At 45.5% G+C, this 23,411-nt stretch overlaps 1 protein-coding gene across 1 annotated transcript; it reads right to left on the bottom strand.

Annotated features, from left to right (window-relative positions):
* Positions 1-5,817: 5,817 nt before the first annotated feature.
* Positions 5,818-21,457, bottom strand: LOC307199064 (transmembrane protein 151B-like). The gene is made up of 2 exons (XM_079946643.1): positions 21,194-21,457; positions 5,818-8,804 (listed from the first exon to the last, which is right to left on the bottom strand). Exons 1-2 carry the CDS (start codon positions 21,284-21,286, stop codon positions 7,374-7,376), a joined length of 1,524 nt encoding a protein of 507 aa, XP_079802769.1. The 5' UTR covers positions 21,287-21,457; the 3' UTR covers positions 5,818-7,373.
* Positions 21,458-23,411: the final 1,954 nt, after the last annotated feature.

The following is a 23,411-nucleotide window of genomic DNA, read 5'->3' as shown; positions in this document are numbered from 1 at the left end:
TGGAGTGAAGAACAGGACAGTGAGATGGCATTCAAGCAGCATTGGAATCTAAATCCAGAATGACTCCTTGCTCTGCTTCAACAATGTGCTACGTTTTAAATTTCTTGGTTATTGGTTTATTTTGCAACAAGTACATTCAGGATCTGATGTTAAGGAGTGTCCTGAAGAAGAGATACTATTGATTTGTTATCTGTGTGGTCTAGGTGAGCTTTGATATATAGTGGAAGGCATGTTCGAACACAAAAGGACAGGGAGAATTCTTATGGCTTCTTAAGATTCTCGGAGGACCAAAACAAAAAGGAGGAGGAGAATGCAAACTAAGAACATTCTGTTGGGCTGAGTGTACACAAAAATGATGAGCATGGTGATTTCACCTGGGTGGTGATGGCTTGCCCTGCCCATTCCAATAATGGGATTTCTAAGACTTGCAAACATTGCATAGCAAAATTGCACAATGACAACTCTGACTAGGGATCACGTTGCAACGTAAGTGCCTCTTCCTTGACACAGCTAAATCTTTAAATACTCTGGATTCTTGCAGTGCATCTTGCATGAAGTGTGTTGTTCTCCATACTATTCTCTCCCCTCCGGTTGCTGCCCCCACCTATGTCTGGCGATCTCAAGTAGCTGTCCAGGCGCCAGAAATTCTGCCCTTGGCCCACCTTAAACATTTCTTCTTGATGCCAGACTTCACTTGATGTAGTGCCACTCCAGCACATAGTAGGAAATGTAGGTGGTGGCTTGCTGGCTCCTAGTCGCTCTGCACTGCTGCCTGCCACTGCTGCCCCTGGCACCGGGTAAGCTTGCTGGGGGGGGGCACTGCTGCAGGAGAGACTCCATCAGAGAGGCCATTGCCCAGTGTTTCTTCAAATCTAGACCTGCCTCTGCCCCTGCCTAATTATACCACATAGCCTTGGGCCTGCCACTCTCCCACCTGCACTTTGAAGTGTTACCACTCTGGTGCAGTGTTAACACATGAGTTGCTGTTTGTGCAGTGGTTTCCAAAGTGGATAGTACCGTCCCCTGGGAGGATAAGGTAAAGGTAAAAGACCCCTGGACAGTTAAGCCCAGTTAAAGGCAACTCTAATGTTGCGGCACTCATCTCGCTTTTCAGGCCGAGGAAGCCAGGATTTGTCCACAGACAGCTTTCCAGGTCATGTGGCCAGCTTGACTATACCGCTTCTGGCACAATGGAACACCGTGACAGAAGCCAGAGCACACAGAAACGCCGTTTACCTTCCCGCCACAGCGGTACCTATTTATCTACTTGCACTGGCATGCTTTCAAACTGCTAGGTTGGCAGGAGCTGGGACAGAGCAACAGGAGCTCACTCCATCGTGGGGATTCAAACCACCAACCTTCCAACTGGCAAGCCCAAGAGGCTCAGTGGTTTAGACCACAGCACCACCCATGTCCCCCGTGAGAGGATTATGTAGGTGGGCACTGGAGGTGTAAATGACTATCACATTTTGAAAAGATTGTATCGCTGATCAAATCAAGGGTATATAGTTGCACGCTGCCCCAAACTCTGAGTGGTGCGAGATTCCATGTGTTCCAGGCACTTACCCAGGGTTCATGTTTCCTTTTGGAATGAGGCACAGCACAGCGGAGACTGTAGTGTCTTTGTGATATGTGGTTTATTTATACCAGTATACAACCTAAGCCTGTGATGGAGGAGTTCACACCGTCAACACCCCAAGAAGGTCCTGCTTCTCCCATAGCCACAGCCTTGGATTCCAGCAGAAACCAGGCCTGTCTCTCTCTCTGCCTTTCCACTCTGACCTTTTGTCTTTCTAACCAAAAGATAGTTGGGGGGGAGAAGCCCACCCATTTGTCCAGCTTTGCTCCCTTAATGACCCATACTTAGTGAGCAAAGTACATGAACTAATGTCAGTGTATTGGAAGAAGCAAAGATCACCAGTGTTTCATTGGACTGGTCATGTTTGGATGCCTGATTATCATCTTCCAAAGCAACTACAGTGGTACCTCGGTTTTCAAAGCATTTACTTCTGGGTTTTCAGCATTCAAAAACCGAAATGTTCGACTTCCAAGAAGTTCGAAAACTGAGGTACAACTGTCCTTTGTTCTGAACTTAAAAATGGAAGGCGTAACAATGGTGGTCAACAAAAGAGGTTTAAAGATTCTCTTGAGGCAAATCTAAAAAAATGTAGTATAAGCACAGACAATTGGGAAACACTGGCCTGCGAGCCCTCCAATTGGAGAACAGCCTTTACCAAAGGTGTCATGAACTTCAAAGACACTCGAACTCAGGACGAAAGGGAAGACTAAGAGGAAGGCACATTTGGCAAACCCTCACTGTGAAAAGACATGTGGATCCAGAACTGGCCTCCATGGTCACTTACGGACTCACTGTTAAGACCATATTTATTGAAGACAATCTTACTTGGCTACAAGTGATCGTCAAAGAAGAAGAAGATTTAGCGAGCCATTACCAGGCTGTCCTGGCTATTCCAGCAATTGAATCCATGCTGGAGCCAGGAATTAGAAGGGGGCCCAGGCATACACAACTCAATACTGACTCAATGCTGTAGCGATTCAGTCTTAAATATTTCTCAGAATTGAAATGTAAAACAGAAAGAACCACATATTTTAATATGGACTCTAATGTGCCTCCATAATTTAGCTCGTTTGTCCATTTATGTTGACTGATGGACAATTATGTTAAAACTGGGCATGTGATAATCCATAAGAATGTCTGTCAAGATAAAGGCATCATGATGTAAGCCTTCATTTTATATAACAGAATGCCATTTAGCTATCAGGAAAAACCCCAGAAAGACTTTTGCACTGTTTCCAGTAACCTTCCAGTGCAACCAGCCAAGTTGTGTAAGACAAACCCTGCGTCTTCTGTGGTAAAAGGAACACACCATTGCAAAACAGGATCATTATACCAAAAGGAATTATATTTCAGGTGATGCAACAGTCAGTGCCGTAAGAAACAATCGTATATGTGCACAGATATGCATATATAATTATCTACACATACTAGACACTACAAATTTCAACATACAGGTAGAAATAATGGAAGCGAAGACTCACTCCCTAGTTGGACACTGCTTGCTAATGACATTTGCTTTGCTGTGGGGTTGGAACACTTTGCTCTGAAAAGACAACAAATAACATTTGGCCAACGAGGATCATCAGCATTCGCCACCCATATAAAAAAATCGCTTCCCAGGGTTTCTTCAGTGTGTGTGTGTGTGTGTGTGTGTGTGTGTGTGTGTGAAGACTGATGATGGGAAGGGAATTGGTGTTTTGAAGTGGTCCATAGCTGTACCTGAGAAGATCACACAAAAATGAACGTTTGATTTCATCTCTGCTCATCGTGTTCCTTGCAAGGTGTATGGATTGGAAGTGTGAGAGTGGGCCAGGGTGCATAGCTTAACACACCACATTCTGTGTTTGAGGACAAGAGGAAGAAAAGCAAAACTTAAAGTGCCCAAGGCTGCTCTAATACAAGATTTTCACATCAGCTCCTGATTGGCACTAAAGGATGCTTAACATAACATGGCTTTAAAATCCAAAGTGTAGAAGCAGAGGAATTGGGGCAACAAGGGTAGACACCAGGTCCAGTGACCGTATAGACAGTAACAGTCGTTGTGCAGTGAGTCAGTGAGTCGGGCTGTTAACCAGAAGGTTGATGGTTCAAGCCCACCCAGAGACAACTGCAAGCAGGATTCCTGCATTGGATTGATAACCCCCTCCCCAGGGTCCCTTCTAACTCTAACATTCTTCTCTATGATTCTGAGATCTAAAGAGATTGAGTGAATATTCAGAAAGGCAGGGAAAGCTTTGTTTCCCACGCTTCTTAACAGAGGTCAATGCTCATGATTTTGATTCAGTGTTAGCTGCTCAGGCTCTTTTCATATGAGCCACTGTCTGAGGAGAGCAGGGTGCTGGTGTGGTCCAAGGGGGAGAGCACTGGACAAATGACCTGAGTTCAAATCCCTGTACAGTCATCATAGATTCACTAGGTCCCATTGGGTAAGTCACCAGAGAAGAATAGCAAACATATCCTATATCGCAAAGAAAAAGTGGCAGGTGGCCCAGTCCCTATCCACTGGAAGCCCCCCCCCCCACTTAGGATCACTCTTGCCTTTAGGATGCCATATAGGACCCCCCCGTGGGCTATTTGGAGGAGATTCCCTAATCATAGTTTTCAGGACAGACTGTGACTCCTCTATGCATCTCATCCAGCTATCTAAAAAGGAATGGGTTTTGAGTTCCCCCGACCTTCTGTGCGGCCCCTGAACCCTGAAACACTCTTTAGGTTCTTACATGATTCCCTGAAACAAACTCTATGTTCATTGGGCCCCAGAAACCCTGAAGCCACATGGAGGATTGGGGAACACACAAAACATTTTATTTTATCAAGGATGATGGCATGGGACCGTAGACATGGCAACCAAAAAAAATCTCTTCCATCATTGGGCATGTAAACTGAAATGGGATTTCAAGGGTTACAGTTAGTTTTGTGGGGGACTCAAAACCTGTTTCATATGATTGGGGGTGATAGGATAGTCATGTAGAGGGGTTTCAAGCCATCCTGAAAACCATATTCCTGCTCATCAAGCCCTTAAACCAAAATGGAGTTCTGGGGTCACATGATTGCATCACATGATATGAACACATGGAGGGGTCATAACATATGTTGAAAGTTGTTTAGGGTAGTACCTCAAAATAGCCTATGGGGGGAATCTTCCATGGCATCCTTAAAGCAAAAGCAATCCTAAGCAGGGGTGGGACTTACAGTGAAAGGGAAGTGGAGCAGCTGTCACCTTTGGTCTGTGATATGATATATGCACCTCATACATATCTTTTCCACTCATGGACTATAGCATCAAGTAGCGACTTGCAGGTTTGAATATGGTATCACCAATATTAACATTTCATAATGCAGTTCCCCCCCAATGGAAACAGTTCTGTGTTCACATGAGTCAGCTAATTGAGTAATGAGACATACATTGAAGCATATGCGTGCATGAGCCATCTTCTCAGTGTCCTATATGTAAAATGAGAATCAGAGTTAGGATAGGTGTTGAATGGGGCCTTGAAGGTCCTGTAGCCAACCCTCATGGGCAGGGCAGGATATATCAGCTGCTCTTGTTGGGTTGTTCTAAGGATAAACAATATAAATTCTGTAATGCATTTTGCCCACTAGAAATATAATCAGAAACATACATAAGACTAGGATCCCAGTACTGGCACATGGCTAAGCCTCCACATTTGTTCTGGCATCCTATCTAAACCTCTGACAACCTTTGATACTATTGTGCACAAAGGCAGAAATGGAGCTTCTTGCTTTTTCCACCTCCCTTGCACAGTCTCCTGTGTTGTGAGACAGGATGAGTTAGGCAAGAAATAGCCATGTAGTGCCCAGTTGTCTGTCCAACACTCCTTATAAAAGGTGTGGGACCCAGATGCTCCAATTACCACTTCTGCCCCCGCAGCTAAAGCCAGCTGATCTTTTCTAGCTCCCCAGAGCTCCTGCCCAGTTAAATATAGGTTGAATGGAAACAGTTTATATCAGAGCCAGCTGAAAATGAGGATGGACACTTAGACTAGATGTTCTCAGGACAGATCTTGGAAGGACTGGAATCACCACAAAGCAGTGTCACCCACTGCTAACTCAGACAGCTGCTCCAGAAGGCGTACAGCTTCCGGGTCATGTGGCCAGCATGACTAAGCTGCTTCTGGTGAACCAGAGCAGTGCACGGAAACGCCGTTTACCTTCATGCCAGAGGGATACCTATTTATCTACTTGCACTTTGACGTGCTTTTGAACTGCTAGGTTGGCAGGAGCAGGGACTGAGCAACGGGAGCTCACCCCGTCACGGGGATTCGAACCGCCGACCTTCTGATCGGCAAGTCCTAGGCTCTGTGGTTTAACCCACAGCGCCACCCGCATCCCACAGTGATGGGTAGAAGATGTCAAACATGTGGATGCCAAATGCATATACTTAGATGAATGCAAAAAAGAGGGGGAAATGAAAAAGAGAAGTGCATAAGAATGTGGGAAGTAAAGGGGAAAGGCTGTATTAAAGAGGAAGAGGAAGTTAGATGGAGAAGGGCATTTCAGACAAATGTTTCAGTCATGTCTTGCGATTCAGTCACAATAGTTTACCCTGGGTGGAAATGAGATAGCAAAGGGGAGGATTCAACTAACTAGTCTTCCTAGTGGATGCTTGTGAAAGGACTTCCTTTAAGACAATGGGGTTTTCTCCCTCTTCTCCCCTGTTCCTCCCTGAAATTGACCCAGGGAAACCCCAGAACAGCAAGCAGGGAGAAGAAGGGAGAACTGAAAAGTTTGCACTCACAGAACAATTGCCATAGCGCTACAATGAACTCCTCCCAAAGTCACCATGAGTGGGTTCTGCCACCTCATATCTAAATGGGGGGTAGTGTTGCATACTAGACAGTGGGCGGGGGGGGGGGGGCTTCAGCTGAGGAAACTGGGGCACAGATTGCTATTCAGACATGGAGCTCACTGAACGGCTTTGGGGAAGTCATTTTCTCTCCCCCTGGCCCAAATCCTTAAGTTAAGCACTTGGTTGAGCTATGGAATTTGCCACCACAGCATACAGCTGCCAACGTGGACAGCTTTACAAACAGATAAGACACCTTCAGAGGATAAGGCTATCAAGAACTACTAGTGTCTAGGGACATCATGATGTCTAGGGACTACCTCCAGCTTCAGAAGCACGTTGCCGCCAGTTGCTGGAGATCACATGCAGGAGAGTGCCGTTGCTCTCATGTCCTGCCTGTGAGCTTCTCGTGGGCATCTAGTTGGCTACTGTAGGGGGATGGACAAGATGGGCCTTCTGTCTGATCCAGCACCGCTCTCCTTAGGTTCTTACTGTTAAAAGGGATAATCCCACGTTAAAAGAGGCTAATTCTGTGAAGACTGCCCCAAGCTCCTTGGAAGGGCAAACAAAGCCTGGTCAGTTTTCAGCACCAGTTAAATTTGGTTAAATTTGCTAACTTTGGTTAAATTTGCTAATTTGTTCCTTGGTGGAGACTCACGGGATCCGTCTGACTTGTACCGGTGCTCTTTTAACATTCTTTTGGTTTGTGTTATTTATGTTTGGATCCTATATATTGCATCCTATCCAGGAATTGTTTTAATGAAGAGTGGGTTGGAAAACTTTTAACTTAATAGAAACAAACAAAACACGTGAACTGGCTTAGAATTGACTCTTCATAAGCTTCTGGGGGAACATGCTTCCTTATTTGGAGAAGTGGGCGGCTGGGACTTTAAACCAGTTGCATCCCACAGCCGTCCTAGTATTGCTGTCACTGGCAAGCAGCCTTCTGGCAGTGAAGTTGTCCCGGGAAAGTGACAGGGTGCCCTTTCATAGTGACGTTTCCAGGCAGGATGCTCGGCGGAGACAGAAGTGCCTCGCTTCCTGGCCTTCAGGCCTGTGCACAATGAGCACTGGGAAAAACCGAGCATCGTGGTAGGTGGGTGGGTTTTCGTTGAGGGCCAGTTGACTCGAGTGGGAGCAGCACGGGTCGTCCTGGCCGCCCCGGTCAGCGATGCTGCTGCTGCGGCTCCTCCAGAGGCCTGTCCTGTGAGAGCCATGGATCCGGCACAGGGAGAAGCGGCTGGTGTTGAGGGAGAGCTGCGAATTCCCGCTGCAGCTGTGGAAGGCATGTCGGGAGAAGATGGAGGAGGTGCTGGAGGCGTGGTGGCAGCGCTCGCAGCCCCGCGTGATCTCGCTGTACCTGCACATGGAGTAGCCGTTGCAGACGGGAGAGCTGGTCAGCTCCATGAGCATTGCCTCTGAGTAGCTGGGGATCAGCTGGCGATTGGTGCAGATGTGCCACTCGAGCTCCGTGCTGTCCTGAGTGCTGACCCTTGGGATGCGATATCTGTACAAGGGCTCCTCCGCCCCGGTGGGCACTCTGTACTCCACTCCAAGGAGCTTCTCCACGTGGTAGTGCACATAGGCAGTTCGATACTCTATGAAAACTCTCAGCGGCCACGAGACCATCATCAAAGCAGCCACCCAGAACGTATAGTGTGACACGTACCATGGAAGGTGATCAGGGTCACCGTAGGCCATCATGAGCTCTTTGAAGTCTATGTTCCTGAGCTTCATGCCTTCCCTGACCTCCATGTAGTCATCTAGCCCTTCGATCTCTGTGAAGAAATGAGCCCTCTGTGTCAGGTAAGAGTTCTCAGACTCTGTGTTGGCGAAGCTAAAACATTTGGTGAATTTCAGTCGGGTGGCTGAGAAACATTCCAGGCCCATGAGCTCTTTAGAGATGTCCTTGAACCCACAGTGGGAATAGTCAAACTCAGCTTCAGCCACATGGGTGTTGACTCTTTCATGGTAGACTTGGGTGGTTGTATAAGCATCCCCATTGCGGTACCGAGTCACTTGCCTGGTTCGCCGGACAAAGTGGTAGCTTATGGCCTTCCACCATATGCATGGCGTGGCTTGCTTCATCCTGGCAATTCGGTCATAGACACTTTCCACGTCAGCCTTGTACTGGAGTTCACTTTTGGCGCGGCAGTGCCAGCACTCCACCAAGTAGACTACGTAGAGCATGGCTAGGAACGCTAATGGAATGTAGACATAGCCATCAGAGCAAGGGCTGTCGTGGTAGATCATGGACTTGCCTTTGAAAGAGCTGTCAAAACTAAGCTTAGTGACTTGTGTGAGTTGGCACCAAGCTACAGCTCCCAGGCAGCCGTACATGAGAATGGAGAGAAGGAGGCATTTCCAGTGGGACTCTCTGCACATGGAAGAGCTCAAAGACTGCTTGACTGGTTGTTGCTAAGAATCAGGCAGCAAAATAGGAGATGGGGGTGGGGAAAGGAAGAGGGGAGAGAAAGAGAGGATTTATTGTGAGATCATTTTAAGTAATTTAATATTTTTTACGGTCAGAGAGCTTATAAAACACACTTGGGGGTACAATCCCAGAAGGAAAACAAACATTTAAAACAATGTACAACAATAAATTTAAAATTTATAAATGCAATAAGCGTATAGACACTTAAAAGTTTAAGATAAGTTACCACAGAGAAAGAACCCAGAGTCACCCATGGAACCGAGTTTGGGAATTTTCTTAACGAACTACTTTGGGTCGGGGGATGGTCTGCACCTACAGATCTGTACACAGAATCTGGCAATCATTCAGGTCGTCTTATGATCTTTGTCTAACAGGAAAAAGTCAAATATTTGCTTTTCCGGGAGGTCAGTAAGCCTCACCAGCAGGGGATCAATGGTCTCACTATGTGCCTCTTCATAAAAGGGACATCTAAAGAACAAGTGCTCTGGGCTTCCTGTATCCCCCAATGAACAGGCGCAAAGTCTCGGAGCATATGGGACTTTTTAAAAGGATCCTTCCAGGACCGGCGAGGGCAGAGCCAAGCTTCTGGCGAGTGTAAAAGCTCTTCTTGCATTTTCAGATATGAGAAAGAAGAGAGATGCTGCCACTGTGGCTATATGTCTCTCGATTTCTCCAATTTTATAGTTGGGGCACCTTGAGCAGTCCTGTTGTCTCTCAGTGTCTATGATTCTTTGCCTGACCGTAGCTTTTGCCTGGCCCAACCCCAGACTTAGAAGGCCTTGAGGAGCTAAACCCAGTTTCTGAAGGGTGTTCAGGACTGCTATTTTAAGTATTAGATGCAATCTTTTAAATTTCCTTTTTTTAAAAAAATTGGATCTGGTGTGCTGGGGGAACAGCTCTTTAACCCTCTTTAACTGAGCAAACCTAAATTTCTTCGGTGTGCACTTGAATCCTTCACACAAAATGCTGACTATTTGCAAACACCCTGATACAAGCTGGATGCAAGGCTTGACCCTCGCTGAGTGGATTTCTGCCTCTTGGACCAGCTCCTGGTCATTAGGCTTGTGTGATACACTCACACACCAAAGAATAAAATGCTTCCCAATCCTAGTCCCATTCACCCCAGTTTGACAAATTTATTCCTAGCTACCTTTATTGTACGTATTGCTGCTTTTCACAGAAACGAAATGAAACAGAATATAGTAAAAACGAAAAACCCCATCCCTGCCTAGCATCAGAATGTGCAGCTGAAGAGATGTTTGCATAACGGTTGCTACATACTGTTATCTATTTGCGACAAATGAATCGACCACTCCCGAACCTTACGAAAAGCTTTCCAAGAGCAACTCATTTGAAGTTAATAAATATGCTAATGGAAACATGCTAATCACTTGCACTTGCATCAGTCATCCTTTGTTTACTGCTTATGGTGTGAAAACTTCTGATGCAGGACTTGTTTCAGGTGGGTTATATAAATTGCTCTTGTAGTTATTATATTTACAAACCTTTCAGAGGCTGCAGATTTAGAACTGGAATTTCTAGTACCTTTGCCACATGCATATTACCACACAGGCAAATGAGCGGAAAATCTGGTATGAATGATTTATTTCGTTTTTCAAAATATATTCAGCCCAGCTGCATTGCTGCTCATTCTAAGATACACCTGTTAAGGCTTAAATGTTCATTCATTTGCAGCTTATTAAGCATTGGCCACCTCATGAGAAGTGAAGATTCCCTGGAAAAGACCCTGATATTGGGAAAGATTGAGGGCACAAGGAGAAGGGGACGACAGAGGACAAGATGGTTGGACAGTGTTCTTGAAGCTACCAGCATGAGTCTGACCAAATTGCGGGAGGCAGTGGAAGACAGGAGTGCCTGGCGTGCTCTGGTCCATGGGGTCATGAAGAGTTGGACACAACTAAACGACTAAACAACAACAACAACAACAAAGCGTTGGAATCCCAAATTAATTGCATGACCCTGGCCACCAGTCATTTTATAGGGTTTCAAAAGTTCTGTCAATGACTGAAGCCTAGAATCTAGTTCACAACACCTGTTATTAGCACTTGTACACACTCTTTGCAGCCATAAATGAGGTGCTGAAGAGTAAATACCAGCAGATTTAATAACCTTTGATACTACAAGAAAGAAGATTCCACCTAAACATTAGGAAGAACTTCCTGACAGTAAGAGCTGTTCGACAGTGGAATTTGCTGCCAAGGAGTGTGGTGGAGTCTCCTTCTTTGGAGGTCTTTAAGCAGAGGCTTGACAACCATATGTCAGGAGTGCTCTGATGGTGTTTCCTGCTTGGCAGGGGGTTGGACTCGATGGCCCTTGTGGTCTCTTCCAACTCTATGATTCTATGATTCTATGATTCTACTTCTAGATGAGGGATAACTGGCTTCTAGCCAGTCAGTAGCGCTGTTTTGCCAGATCTTCATGGGATCTCTATTGTATTGTGCATGAGAGGATGAATCCTTTTATTGAAATTAGCTGAGCTTGTCTGGTTTCATAGACTGTTCAGATGCAGAACACTTTGTACTCCTGTGATGGAGTGAAAGATTGTCAGTTTGGCTGGCACTAAACCTCATTCAGCTTCAGCATAACCAGTAAGATTGAGAAGAGATCTTGAGACATGGGAAAGCTAAGGGACAGGGAAGTCAGGGGCAAAGAGATTGAAGGATTCCCAGTCCTGATAGCCCTGAATGTTGAAGACAGTTGCAGACTTTATCTAGCCTGCTTAAAGCTGAGTGTGTGGTTCCCAGGATGGATGAGAAAGGCATTCTTGATCTTTCTCTAGTGATATAAAGTGACAGTCTGGAAGGACTGTGATTTTCAAGCATGTTTTATGATTACAGCATCCACCCATTTCTCAGAGAACTCCCAACAGGTATTCCATTAAAACCAGACAAAATTGTAGTTACTTTTGATCTCATGACTTTGATTGCTACATACTGTTCCAAGCTAACCTAACATCATTCCAATTTACCTGATACTCTTCTCCCCCCCCCCACAAGATATCAGTGCCTGAGAGCAGTGCTTTCACATGCATAGATTCGTATTAAGCTCTGCAAGAACTTTGAAGGCTGCTTCCTGAAATCAGATCTATGCATCATGTAGAATAAGGCAGTGAAATTCTGGACTCTCCTAGTTTAAAGTCTCAGCAAGTAGAGTCTTTTGGTTTGGAGATTTGGGGTTCTTTGGAGTACATACTGGGTGAATTCCACTCTTCAGCACCCTACAGCAGACACCCAGTATGGTACCCTACAGATGTTGTTGGATTCCAGCATCTATCAGCCTGAGCCAGTGTGACAGTGATCAGGGATGATGGGAGTTGTAGTTCAGAAACAGCAAACCAGCACCATCTTGGCTCTTCCTGCCCTACAGTATAACCCTCCAGATCAGCAACTGGCCCCCTTCCTCAGCCTCATCAGGAGTTTGTCTCAATCATTCTAATTAAGCCATCTAGGATCTGCCTCTGGTGCATCATCTTCTCAGGGTCCATAAATACCTGGTTGGGAGGTTTGGGAGTGGCCCAGCACATCTAAGAAACCAAGCTGTGAGCCTCTGCCATAAGCAAAATAAAACAGCTTTAGGGAGGATTTTCCCACAGCACCTGGACAAATGTTGTGTTTATTGCTTGTTACTGGGTGTGCCAACAAGTTGTTCTTTGCTGCTGGACAAGTTTTCAGAGATCATTAGGCAATCTTTTCTTTTGTAAGCTGAACAGGGATGTTCCTTGCCATTGATTTAAAACGAAAAGAAGGAGCCTGCACACACTCAGTGCCTTTGCATTTTTATAAATGGAAAGGCATTTGTTTATTCCTGCCCAAAGACTGTACCTATCTCATTCCCACCACTTTCCTTGCAAAAATCGTTTTCCCCCCCCCTCTCTTTCTCTCTCTCGTTTTGCCTTTTTAGCTCTTGCAAGACATCTGCTTCCATTTCATTAAATTGAGGTACCAGATTGACTAGAAAAGGAGGGCTGTGCATGGCAGGCTGGCATTCTAGGGAACCAGGGCAGTGTAGGGAACCTGGTTGTGAACCAGGAAGCCTTGGATTCAGTGCTGTGTCCAGCCATTAAACAAACTTGGTGGGTCTTCTTGAGCAAGTCACCATCTCTCAACCTATCAAATGAGGTTGTTGTGAAGGTAAAACAGGAATGCTTAATGTACAGGGCTCTAAACTCCTCAGAGAAGGGGTGAGCAAGTGGCCCTTCAGGTGTTACTGCGCCCCAACTCCCATCAACCCTAGCCAGCATGGCTAATGGGCACAGCTGATGGGAGCTGTAGTCCAATGCATGTCAAGGGTCATGGGTTCACCCCTGCCTTAGAGGAGAGTTGGGGTAAATATATGATAGATAAAAACTCTCTTTGTGATGCCCAGACTCTGTGAATGGGCACAGCTCTACCAACTGACTCAATCTGAACACCTTCATTTTTGGTCACTGCCCAATACTGCAGCAGCAGAACTTTGAGGTACACTTGCAATCCATCCAGGCTTTCTGAAAAGGAAATTGGAGAGAGGAGAAAAGAAGCTATACTTTTAAAGAAACTGGCTGCAATCCCTTCACAGAGTTCGCTGGCTGAAATGAATGCTAAAGCTAGTAGGATTTCGATAGTCTCAAAGTACATCCCTATATGCCTCACCCATTAGAAAGAAATCCTGGTTGCCACTGAATGTAGACGCAACAGAGAACTGCAGCCAATAATGCAGGCTCAAGTGCACCTAACTCTTTATTAAATTGTTGCCCGTGTCAATCCTTAAATGGGCTGTGTACACATTAGTGGCTTAAAACACAGCTATCATTCTTTTCTTAATTTGATTTGAAGCTGGTTGGGGGGGAAGTGCATCAAAATGCAATATTTCATAAGAAACAACAGGATAGATGTGGGCTGTGGCTAATTTGTGTACATATATCACTTCCCAAACCAGGAATGGGAGCGCACTGGATACAGAGTAAACAGGAGTATGTATACAGTCGTATATGTAGACTTGGAAGTAAGTTCAATTGTGCTTATTCCCAAGTAAAAGGGTAAAGGGACCCCTGACCATTAGGTCCAGTCATGGCCGACTCTGGGGTTGCGGCACTCATCTCACTTTATTGGCCAAGGGAGCCGGCGTACAGCTTCCGGGTCATGTGGCCAGCATGACTAAGCCACTTCTGGCGAACCAGAGCAGTGCACGGAAACGCCGTTTACCTTCCCGCCGGAGTGCTACCTATTTATCTACTTGCACTTTGCTGTGCTTTCGAACTGCTAGGTTGGTAGGAGCAGGGACTGAGCAACGGGAGCTCACCCCGTCGCGGGGATTCAAACTGCCGACCTTCTGATTGGCAAGTCCTAGGCTCTGTGGTTTAACCCACAGCGCCACCCGCGTCCCTTATTCCCAAGTAAATGGCTACAAATGTTTGAAGTCTTACCCAGCACTCCTAGCATGTCCTAAGAAAAGCCACTGCCTCTCAACTTCCTTCCGCAAAATCAAAGTAAGAATACTGACCTATCATAAATACTGTTAATATGGATTATAGGGAGAGGATATGTAGTGCTTTAGAAGATGGCTGCATTTGTATGGAGCCTTATTAATAGGTAGCTTCCTTGGGTAATGAAAGGATAGCCACTAATTTTCGGTCCTGCTTCCAAAGATTTTGCATATTCTGACTAATGGGCCATCAGAAGGCAAACACTCCAGAGCAAACAGATATAAAGGAATGATAATAACACTAGAGAGGAGTATGAACTAAGTGGATCAATCTTCAAGCACTACAATCAGGGATATGGGCTGTGTGAATCAGTCTTTGTTCAGAAATATAAACCTAGAATGAGGCAGCTATAAAAATGCAATCAAGATTTTGCTATTAATAGTAGAGTGATGCTAAAAGAAAGCTGCCTCCTTGCATTTCTTCTGTAACAAATGGACCAGCTACCACCTCTTGTCCTGGCTGTTTTGCCACAGGGAAGCAATGATTGCCATCCAGCTCCAAACACACACACACACACACACGAACACCATTTCAGGCATCAAATGCGGGTGGGCAAAGAGATGTTAGTAAGGAGAGAGAGAGACTCAGATAAGGATCAATGTCCTGTGCTTGAATACACTTAAGACTAAATTGAAAAACAGCAGTGTGCTTTAAGTTGGGATCTATTTTCTGTTTCAAGCTCCACAGTAACTACAGCTCTATCACCAATACAAAACAAACAGCCACTTCTTCATATCTTTCACTGCATGGGCAGCCAACATGGTGCCTTTGAAATGCTGTTGGACTACGTCTCCCACCATCCCTGTCCAGTGGGCATGCTGGCTGGGGCTGATGGGAACTGGAGTCCAATGACATCTGGAGGGCCATAGTTTTTCCCCATCTCTGTGTCCTGTGGTGGGTGTTACATTTATCAGAAGCAATAGAGTATAGAAAAGTAATGTTTCCTTCTGAGAACAGGAGGTGCCATAAGATATTTACACATATTCAGTGAATGAAAGGATGTTGTCAACAAAAACTTGTTGTATTCATAATTCTGAAATGTTCTCTATGTTATATTTGCTATTATGTTGTTGCTTTATTGTGTTATTATGAAATTGTTGTTGTAATAGTTGATTTTTTGTTTTCTTTGTTGTAAGCTGCTTTGAGCATGATTCTTTTTGTGAATATGTGGCATGAAAATTGTGGGATAAGCAGTCTCATATAACCAACATGCTTAAGTCTAATTAATGCATGAAGGAGTTAATACCATAGAATAAGCTGTACTGTCAGGCTTAGTTATATCACTTGCCTTACAGTTTTACTACCTGTGCAACTTTTCTGACTGATGTATAGAAAGGCACATGAACCAGACCTTTGAAGAGTTTATAAGGAAACCAATGTTAAACTTACCAAACGTGGTCTTTTCCTATGCTGAGGGAAGAGGGAAATTTTTGGAACACACTTGGAAGGGTACATTTTAAAGGTCTAGCAGCCTATATTTCCATACTTTGCTTTGCTGGTGTTCTCTCACCAAAGAGTACTTGCCCCAAACTTGGATCTTGACATCTAGAAATTATTCTTTCTATATGTCTATGTTGTGATCCAACACGAATAAACTAATGAATGAATGAATAATGGAGAGCAACCAAGGTAATGGGGAACGTGTGGGGGAAATGGGTCTTGTTCTTAAAATTGACCTTATATTTGGATTTTCCAGTATTGTTTATTTATGATGCATATTTATAGCCCACCTTTTATCAGAGGATAACTCTGAGCGGAGGCCAGGAGTGAGGAGGACAGTTGAAGGAAAACCTTTTAGGCATTCAATCTAAAAAATAATTAAACTGAAACACTAACAATACTAAAACGGCAATCAGATCCCCAGGAAACTGACTAATCCTTGTGAGCAGATTTCTGTATTTTGGCAGGCAAGAACATTACAAACACAATACAAAGGCAGGTGTTTGGGTAGTATAGCTTTTTTTTGTTCACTGCTGTTCATTACTAACATCAAGATTCATAATTAAGTGTGGAAGAGACAAGCTTTCAAATTGGCAGTCAGTATTTTTAGACATTGGAGACCAAGCAAACATTTCTGTGCTTTTTAAATTATAGGAAGTACGCTTACATCATGTCTCCATATTGGCAACAGGAGGCAGGCCGAGCTAATTTAAAACTTCCATTTTTATATTTGCAGTATCATGAGTATGATCTTGCCCAACAGAATAGATTTCACTAATACACATCCTTGGCTCCTTGAAGCTCCCTCTCTTTCATTTAAAAAGATTAACTAATTTGATTCTGCAGTTCCCATGTTTATATTGAAATGTAAGTGGCAAGTTAAAAGCAGCCCTGGACTACAGCCATTTAATACTGCAGGGATAAGTGAGCAAAATAAATAACATGATCCAAAGAGCTGCGGGCTGAGCTGCTGTTTATGCTCAGGAGTTCCACCCCTTTCCATTAGTCCTTCTCCTTCTGTAGCCTGACATTCCTCCTTACAATTCCAGAAAGCCAGGAGTCTTCCAATGTGGACTCCAATGACTCCTAAGGAGACAGTGTCAAAATGGGTCCAAAATGGATGGGCATACAGGGTCCACTGGGAAATAACCTGTTTGAATAATGGGGCTCATTTAAATTGTCATGGCCCCACTCAGTAAGCCAGACATGTACCTCGTTGAGGAGGAGAGAGTGTACAATGGAGGCTCTGGTATCATGAAGGAACATGGAATTGTAGAGTTGGAAGGGTTATCTAGCCTAAACCTCCTGCAATGCAGGAATTTCAACTAAAGCATTCTTGACAGGTGGCCATCCAACCTCTGCTTAAAAGCCTCCAAGGAAGGAGAGTCCACCACCTCCCAAGGGAGTCCATTTCACTGCCAAACAGCCAGAAAGTTCTTGCTGATGTTTAGTCAGAATCTCCTTTCTTGTCACTTTGAGTCACTGGGTTGCGTCCTATCCTCTGGAGCAACAGAAAACAAGCTCACTCCATGTCTTCCATGTGACAGACCTTTGGATATTTGAAGATGGCTATCTGAAACCCGGGACGCGGGTGGCGCTGTGGGTAAAACCTCAGTGCCTAGGACTTGCCGATCATATGGTTGGCGGTTCGAATCCCCGCGGCGGGGTGAGCTCCCATTGTTCGGTCCCAGCTCCTGCCCACCTAGCAGTTCGAAAGCACCCCTAAGTGCAAGTAGATAAATAGGTACCGCTTTATAGCGGGAAGGTAAACGGCGTTTCCGTGTGCTGCACTGGTGCTGGCTCGCCAGAGCAGCTTCGTCACACTGGCCACGTGACACGGAAGTGTCTGTGGACAGCGCTGGCCCCCGGCCTCTTAAGTGAGATGGGCGCACAACCCTAGAGTCGGACACGACTGGCCCGTACGGGCAGGGGTACCTTTACCTTTACTTTTTATCTGAAACCCAGGGGGGCAACTAGCAGTGTTCTTCCAGATCATCTCAGGTGTAGCCCCACCTGCCAGAGATGCTGAAGGGCCTTCCAAAGAAGCCATGAGGAGCACAAGAGTGCAGGCTCCCAGGGCAAGTATGGTCACTTCAGAGAGGCCCTCCCTGGGAAAGGCAGAGCTTAGTTGGGTCTGCACAAGAATGGAAGAGCTTAATTTGTCTCTATCCTTACAGCTGGCATACAGCCCATGCCCAAGGAAACATGTTTCTTTAACAGATGGATTGGAGGCATCCTTTTAGCAGGATCTGTCTCGCAAAAACTTTGCCTTACACTGTGGGCTACTGATCACAGCCAGAACCGGAACAACTAGACTTAATCCAGAGATTCAGTCACTAGCACTTACAGCTAGTGCTGAAAGGAATGTTTCACTTTCAAAATTTTGTGAATTCCCCAACCCAAAGAGGGCAAACCGAAATGTGATAGGAAGGGGCAGCCTTATGTTTTTCCCAGCGTAAAATGGAAGGCTTGTGGTGATCACTTTTTGAAAACTGAACTTAGAACAGGTGCGTCTGTTTGCATTTGCAAAGTCAGATTTAGCTTTTTAAGTTTTAGTGCTTCTCATGATAGCATGTAGTATTCACATATCACTTTTAGCTTTTTTTTTAACGGCCACATACAATGTCTCAAAATCAGCAAAAGTCTTGTGGCACTGTAAAGACCAAGACATTTTATTACCGCATGAGCTTTCATGGAATAGAGTTCACTGCATGAAATGCAGGGGAAATGATCCTCGCTTGTCAGTTTAAACAAGAATCCTGGGGCATGCTGCTCAGTTTGCACAGGGGTATAAAGCAGAAACAGTGTAAATATTGGAGTGAAAATAACAACAGAATGCAAAAGTATAGTCCGTGACAATTCAGTTAGAGCTCAAATATATGCAAAACAGCAATTCACGTCCGTAACTGGTGATTTCTCACCAGTGCCAAGGTGATTGTCTTAAGTGACAATACAGCTAGAACTTAAATATATGCAAAAATGAGCACAGTGACCCTTCCACAGCAGCAGTGATTGGTGATAACAGCACTTCTGGGTAAATTTATTGTTTTTGCTTGAACAGACTAACATGGCAACCCCTTTGGAGACTGATATTGCCTCAATATTCCTTACAACAACTCTCTGAAATAAGCGAATATCATTACCATCTCTTTATTACAAATGGGAGGCTGCTACTGAAAGATAACAGCTTACTTAAGGCAATCCAGAGGCTCATAGCTTAAGTGAGATTTGAGCTAAGCATTTCCTAACTCTGTTAATCTTTGCACTACACTAGCTCTCCAAAGTTTCATAATTACAGCCACTAGTTTAACAGAAGTAGGTTCTGGAAGGGACATAAAAGGCAGGTGTGAATTTATGTCCTAAGGATTTCCCCTTTATTTGGGATGGCCCAGGGTTGTGAACGTAGACTTGCTATTTAGATACTATTCTTTAGGAGGGAATGACCACTGTGTAAAATGAAAATGATTTCATGGAAGAAATAATAGTTCAAAATATTCCTATGGTGATATTGATCAGATGTTATTAGCTCACACATATTTAAGAGGTGGTGAAACTGATGGCTGCTGCTCTGAGCAAGGTGCCAATGTGATAGCCCCATGAGTCTCTTCCAATGCTCATCATGTCTCAAGGCCACAAGGCCAGGTCTGAGTGTGAGAAATGCAGCTGCTCAAGTTATGTCAGTTGCGACAGATCTGCCATTTAGCAGTAGCATGGCAAATGATGCCTGTCCATACGTCCATATTCCAGAAATTTCCACTGAACTCATTGAATAAGACTGACGTGTTATGTTTTAATAATAAATTGTTGGATATTATGAAACATAAAGCTGACATGCTCATTTGAGAAACTTTGCCCCTTACATTCCATTTGTCACAAAAGTCATGCTTGATAGGAATATTATAGCATATTAATGAGATATTTACTTTGAGCCTTATCAAGTCAAAGTTATTCACACCCAAGTCCCATTGATTTCAACTGTGATAGCTGGTCATGGATGGCACTATCTCTAATTCAAATCAAATTTCACAGGGATAGCCATGCTAGTCGGTTGCAGTGAAAACAACCAAGAGCCTTGTGTCACCTTAAAAACTAACCCATTTATTGTGGCACAAAGTTTCATGAGAGATGCACAGTGAAGTGGGTTATGTCATAACTGAAATCAATGGAGCAACAAAGTGCTTAACTTCATGCACCATATATTATATTATTTTCTTATGCTGATGTTCATAACGTTTTGTATCACATATGTTTGTATGATCTTTTAATTATGTTGCTGCAGGCTAGTTTATTTTTAATTGTAAAATCGAGTGGGTTTTTGTGTGCGTAAAAGATTAAAATAGTAAGATATTTCTGCAATGGGGTAAAATCAGAAACATATATTGCCTAATATTAATATTTTTTTAAAAAAAAAATATTATAATATAAAACAACCAAAGCACCAAACATACAATCATTGCTGATTATTTAGACTTTGTTGACATGGTTGACAGTCCACAGAAAGACACACACACACACACACACACACACACACACACAAACACAAACACACAAATCTTTGCAGACTGCTTTATGACCCTGATGGAGAAAAGTGATTTGTTGAGGTCAATCCACCAGACTGCAGCAGGGCATTTTGGAAACTCAGCTGTATCAATCCCACCCAGACAGCAGCAGAACCCTTGTTTTGACTTTCTTATAAGAGAAAAGCAGAGGTTTGTGTATGGAATGAAAAAAGCCCCTTAATTACTAGGATGTGCCTTTGATGTTTGTGCAGGACATTCGATGGTGCGGGATGATTTCATACAAGGAAGGAGGGAGAGAAACCCAAGCTTCAGTCTTTGGAGCTCCTTAAACCTGAATTATGGTGGAGCATATTCAGGGTTTACTCCAATTCCAGAACCTCGGAGAGCTCCCTACCCTTGCATACCCTTCGCTTGATCGCTTTTGACTTGCTGGAACCTTCATTCTAGCTGGCTGCTTACTGCCCCAGCTGAGCATCCGCAAGAAAGAAGTCTACACCACAACTTATCTCCCTCTCTTCCTCTCCCGCTCTCCAAACCTCCTAAATTTCAAGGGGGTGGGTAGAGGTGGAATACGAAAACGGTTCTTGTCATTTAGTGGTGCGGCTTTTCCTGACCCGGTTCTTTTTGCGGCAATTTTGCTTGAGTTTCACCAACCCGGAATCTGAAAGCACCCTGGTCCCGGGCTTTGACCCAGAGCTCATCCCTCCAATACCACACTGGAGTTGAGTGATTCTTCAAAATGCACAGCTCCACTCTCGCCCTCCAACTTGTGTGTGTTTGTGTCCCCGCATGCATACAACACTGCGTGTCTGCTTGTATACACTCAACCACACGACTCCCCCCTTCAAAATTACACACACACACACACCAACAACCAACAACAACAACAACCGAGGCTTCCCTTTGTCCTTGTCCTCCCCTTTGTCCTCACCTCCTCGCCAGCCGCTGTAGCTGCAGCTCCTGCTTCTTCTGGAGTATTTGCGCTTGTTCCAGCGGCTGGCTCTGGCTCCCCCTCCGAAGACATGCTTTGCCATTACAGATCTCGCTGCCCTACTCGCGCGTCTCGATAGAAGCCAACAGGACCGGAAAGTTCCTCCTCCCCGGGAGCCAGCGAGCAGGCTGGCGGGCCGGGCCGGAGTGCAGGTGCGGGCCGGGTGGCCCCTACCGGACTCTGCCCCGGGACTGCCGCAGGTCGCTGTCCATGGTTCTGAACGATCGCCTGTGCTTACCAGCGGCCGGCCAGCCTCCCAGAGCGGGAACCAATCCGGCGCGTTGCGTGGTCCCCTTCCAGGGCAGCCTCGGCGCTTCGGGCTCGGGGGCTCCCGCTGCCGTGACCATCGCCTGTCTGGCAGGTCGGCAAACAACACTGCGGCTGCTCGTTAACTTTGAGGCGGGCAGCGGTGGGAAGGGGGGGGGGTTGTGAAGACGCGGAAGGCGCCTCTGGCGAGAGGCTGGCGAGAATGCCTGGCCCAGGGAGACGGGTCCCCCCCCTCTCCTCTCGCCGGGGACGGTGCAGCCTCAACCTTTGCGGTTCCCAACTCTGCAGTGGAGCCACTGGGCTGCCAACTTCGGGCTTCCCTTTGCCTGTGGGTTTCTCTCTTTCTTTCTCTCTCTCTCCCACTTGGCATTCCCGAGGCTGGCCGTAGGAAAGCAAGATCTCCCCGAGAGCGATTCTCCTGCAGATCCCAGGGGAGCTGACGGCATCTGCCCAGTGCCCAGCTGGCAGCAGGGTGGCACGGAAACCTGACTCCTCTTCCCTAGCCAGCTAGTGAGCGGATACCCCAGCCAGAGCCATCCCAGAAGCCGAAGACACTATTCAGATCCCCCCTGCCAGGACTAGAAGCCACAAGAGGCCTCTCCTGCTCTTCGTCGCCTCTGCCGAGAGCCAAGTCGGAAGTGCTTTTGCCTCGCGGGAAGTTATGCGTGATCCCCATTCAACACTTTAGGATATCGGGCATAATCTAAGAGTAGAACTCTCCCATAATGGGGTCTGCCTTCTGCTCGGGTAACTTGTGGCTAGTTCCCTTCTGATCCCACTGGTCCTATGATCCTGCAGCAGGGATGTTGTCCATCATCTCCTAACAGAAGCAATGTGATCCTGGATCTCTCTGTCTCTCTTTGGGTGGGTGTGGTGGTTTTAATTTTGACATTGTTTATTTACAGCAGTGGTTTTCAACCAGTATGCCGTGGCACCCTGGGGTGCCTTGAATGATGGAGGACTCCCAAGGAGAGGGGAGCGGCAGAGGGAACGCTCCACAAGGGAGGGTGTTTGAAAAAAGGTGAGAGGCTGCCAGCTCTGCAGCCAAGGGGTGACTGAGCCCCACAGGGGTGCTGCAGAAAGAATGTCATTGGTCAAGAAAGCCGTGGACTCAAAAAGGTTGAAAACCTCTGACTTACAGTGTTGTACTAAGGGTGGCATTTAACTAACTTCTGCTCAGAGTAGACCCATTGAAAATAATGAGCATGACTAAGTTGCATCCATCAGTTTCAGTGGATCTACACTGTGAAGCACTTAGCTGAATACCCCTCCTGAGGTGGTGTTGTGGTTAGGGAGCTGGACTAGCCACCTGGGAGACTAGGGTTCAAATCCCCATTTAGCCATGAAGCTCACTGGGTGACCTTGGGCCAGTCACTGGGTCTCATCCTAACCTACCTCACAGAGTTGTTGTGAAGATGGAACAAGGAGGAGGAGAAGCATCTTGAGCTCCTTGGAGGAAAAGGTGGGATATAAATGGAATATTAAAAAAAAAAGTGGTATAAAGTATTTAATTAAATGCATAAATTATGCTGCTGCCACCCCCTCATCCCAAGGTGTCCCTCTTCTGTTATTTAGCAAAGGGGCTAGGACACCAAAGCCAAACAAAACAGCCCCCTCCCCAGTTTCTGTTTCTGTCTGCCTCTCGTCCAGGAACGCTTGTACCATTTGTTAGACTTTAAAGTGCCACAAGACTTTTTGTTGTTTTAGATGCAAGCGACAAAAGCCACATTCACACCATGCATTTAAAGATTCCACTTTAAACAATCATGGCTTTCCCCAAAGAATCCTGGGAGCTGTACTTTGTTAAGGGTGCTGAGAATTGTTAGGAGACCCCTATTCTCCTGACAGAGATACAATTCCTAGAGTTCCCTGTAAAGAGGGATTGACTGCT

The sequence above is a fragment of the Podarcis cretensis genome, assembly GCF_951804945.1.
Source record: "Podarcis cretensis genome assembly, chromosome: 1".
Classification (NCBI taxonomy): Eukaryota; Metazoa; Chordata; class Lepidosauria; order Squamata; family Lacertidae; genus Podarcis; species Podarcis cretensis.
The sequence above is the reverse complement of the archived record's forward strand: the minus strand, read 5'-3'. Positions and strand labels throughout refer to the sequence as shown.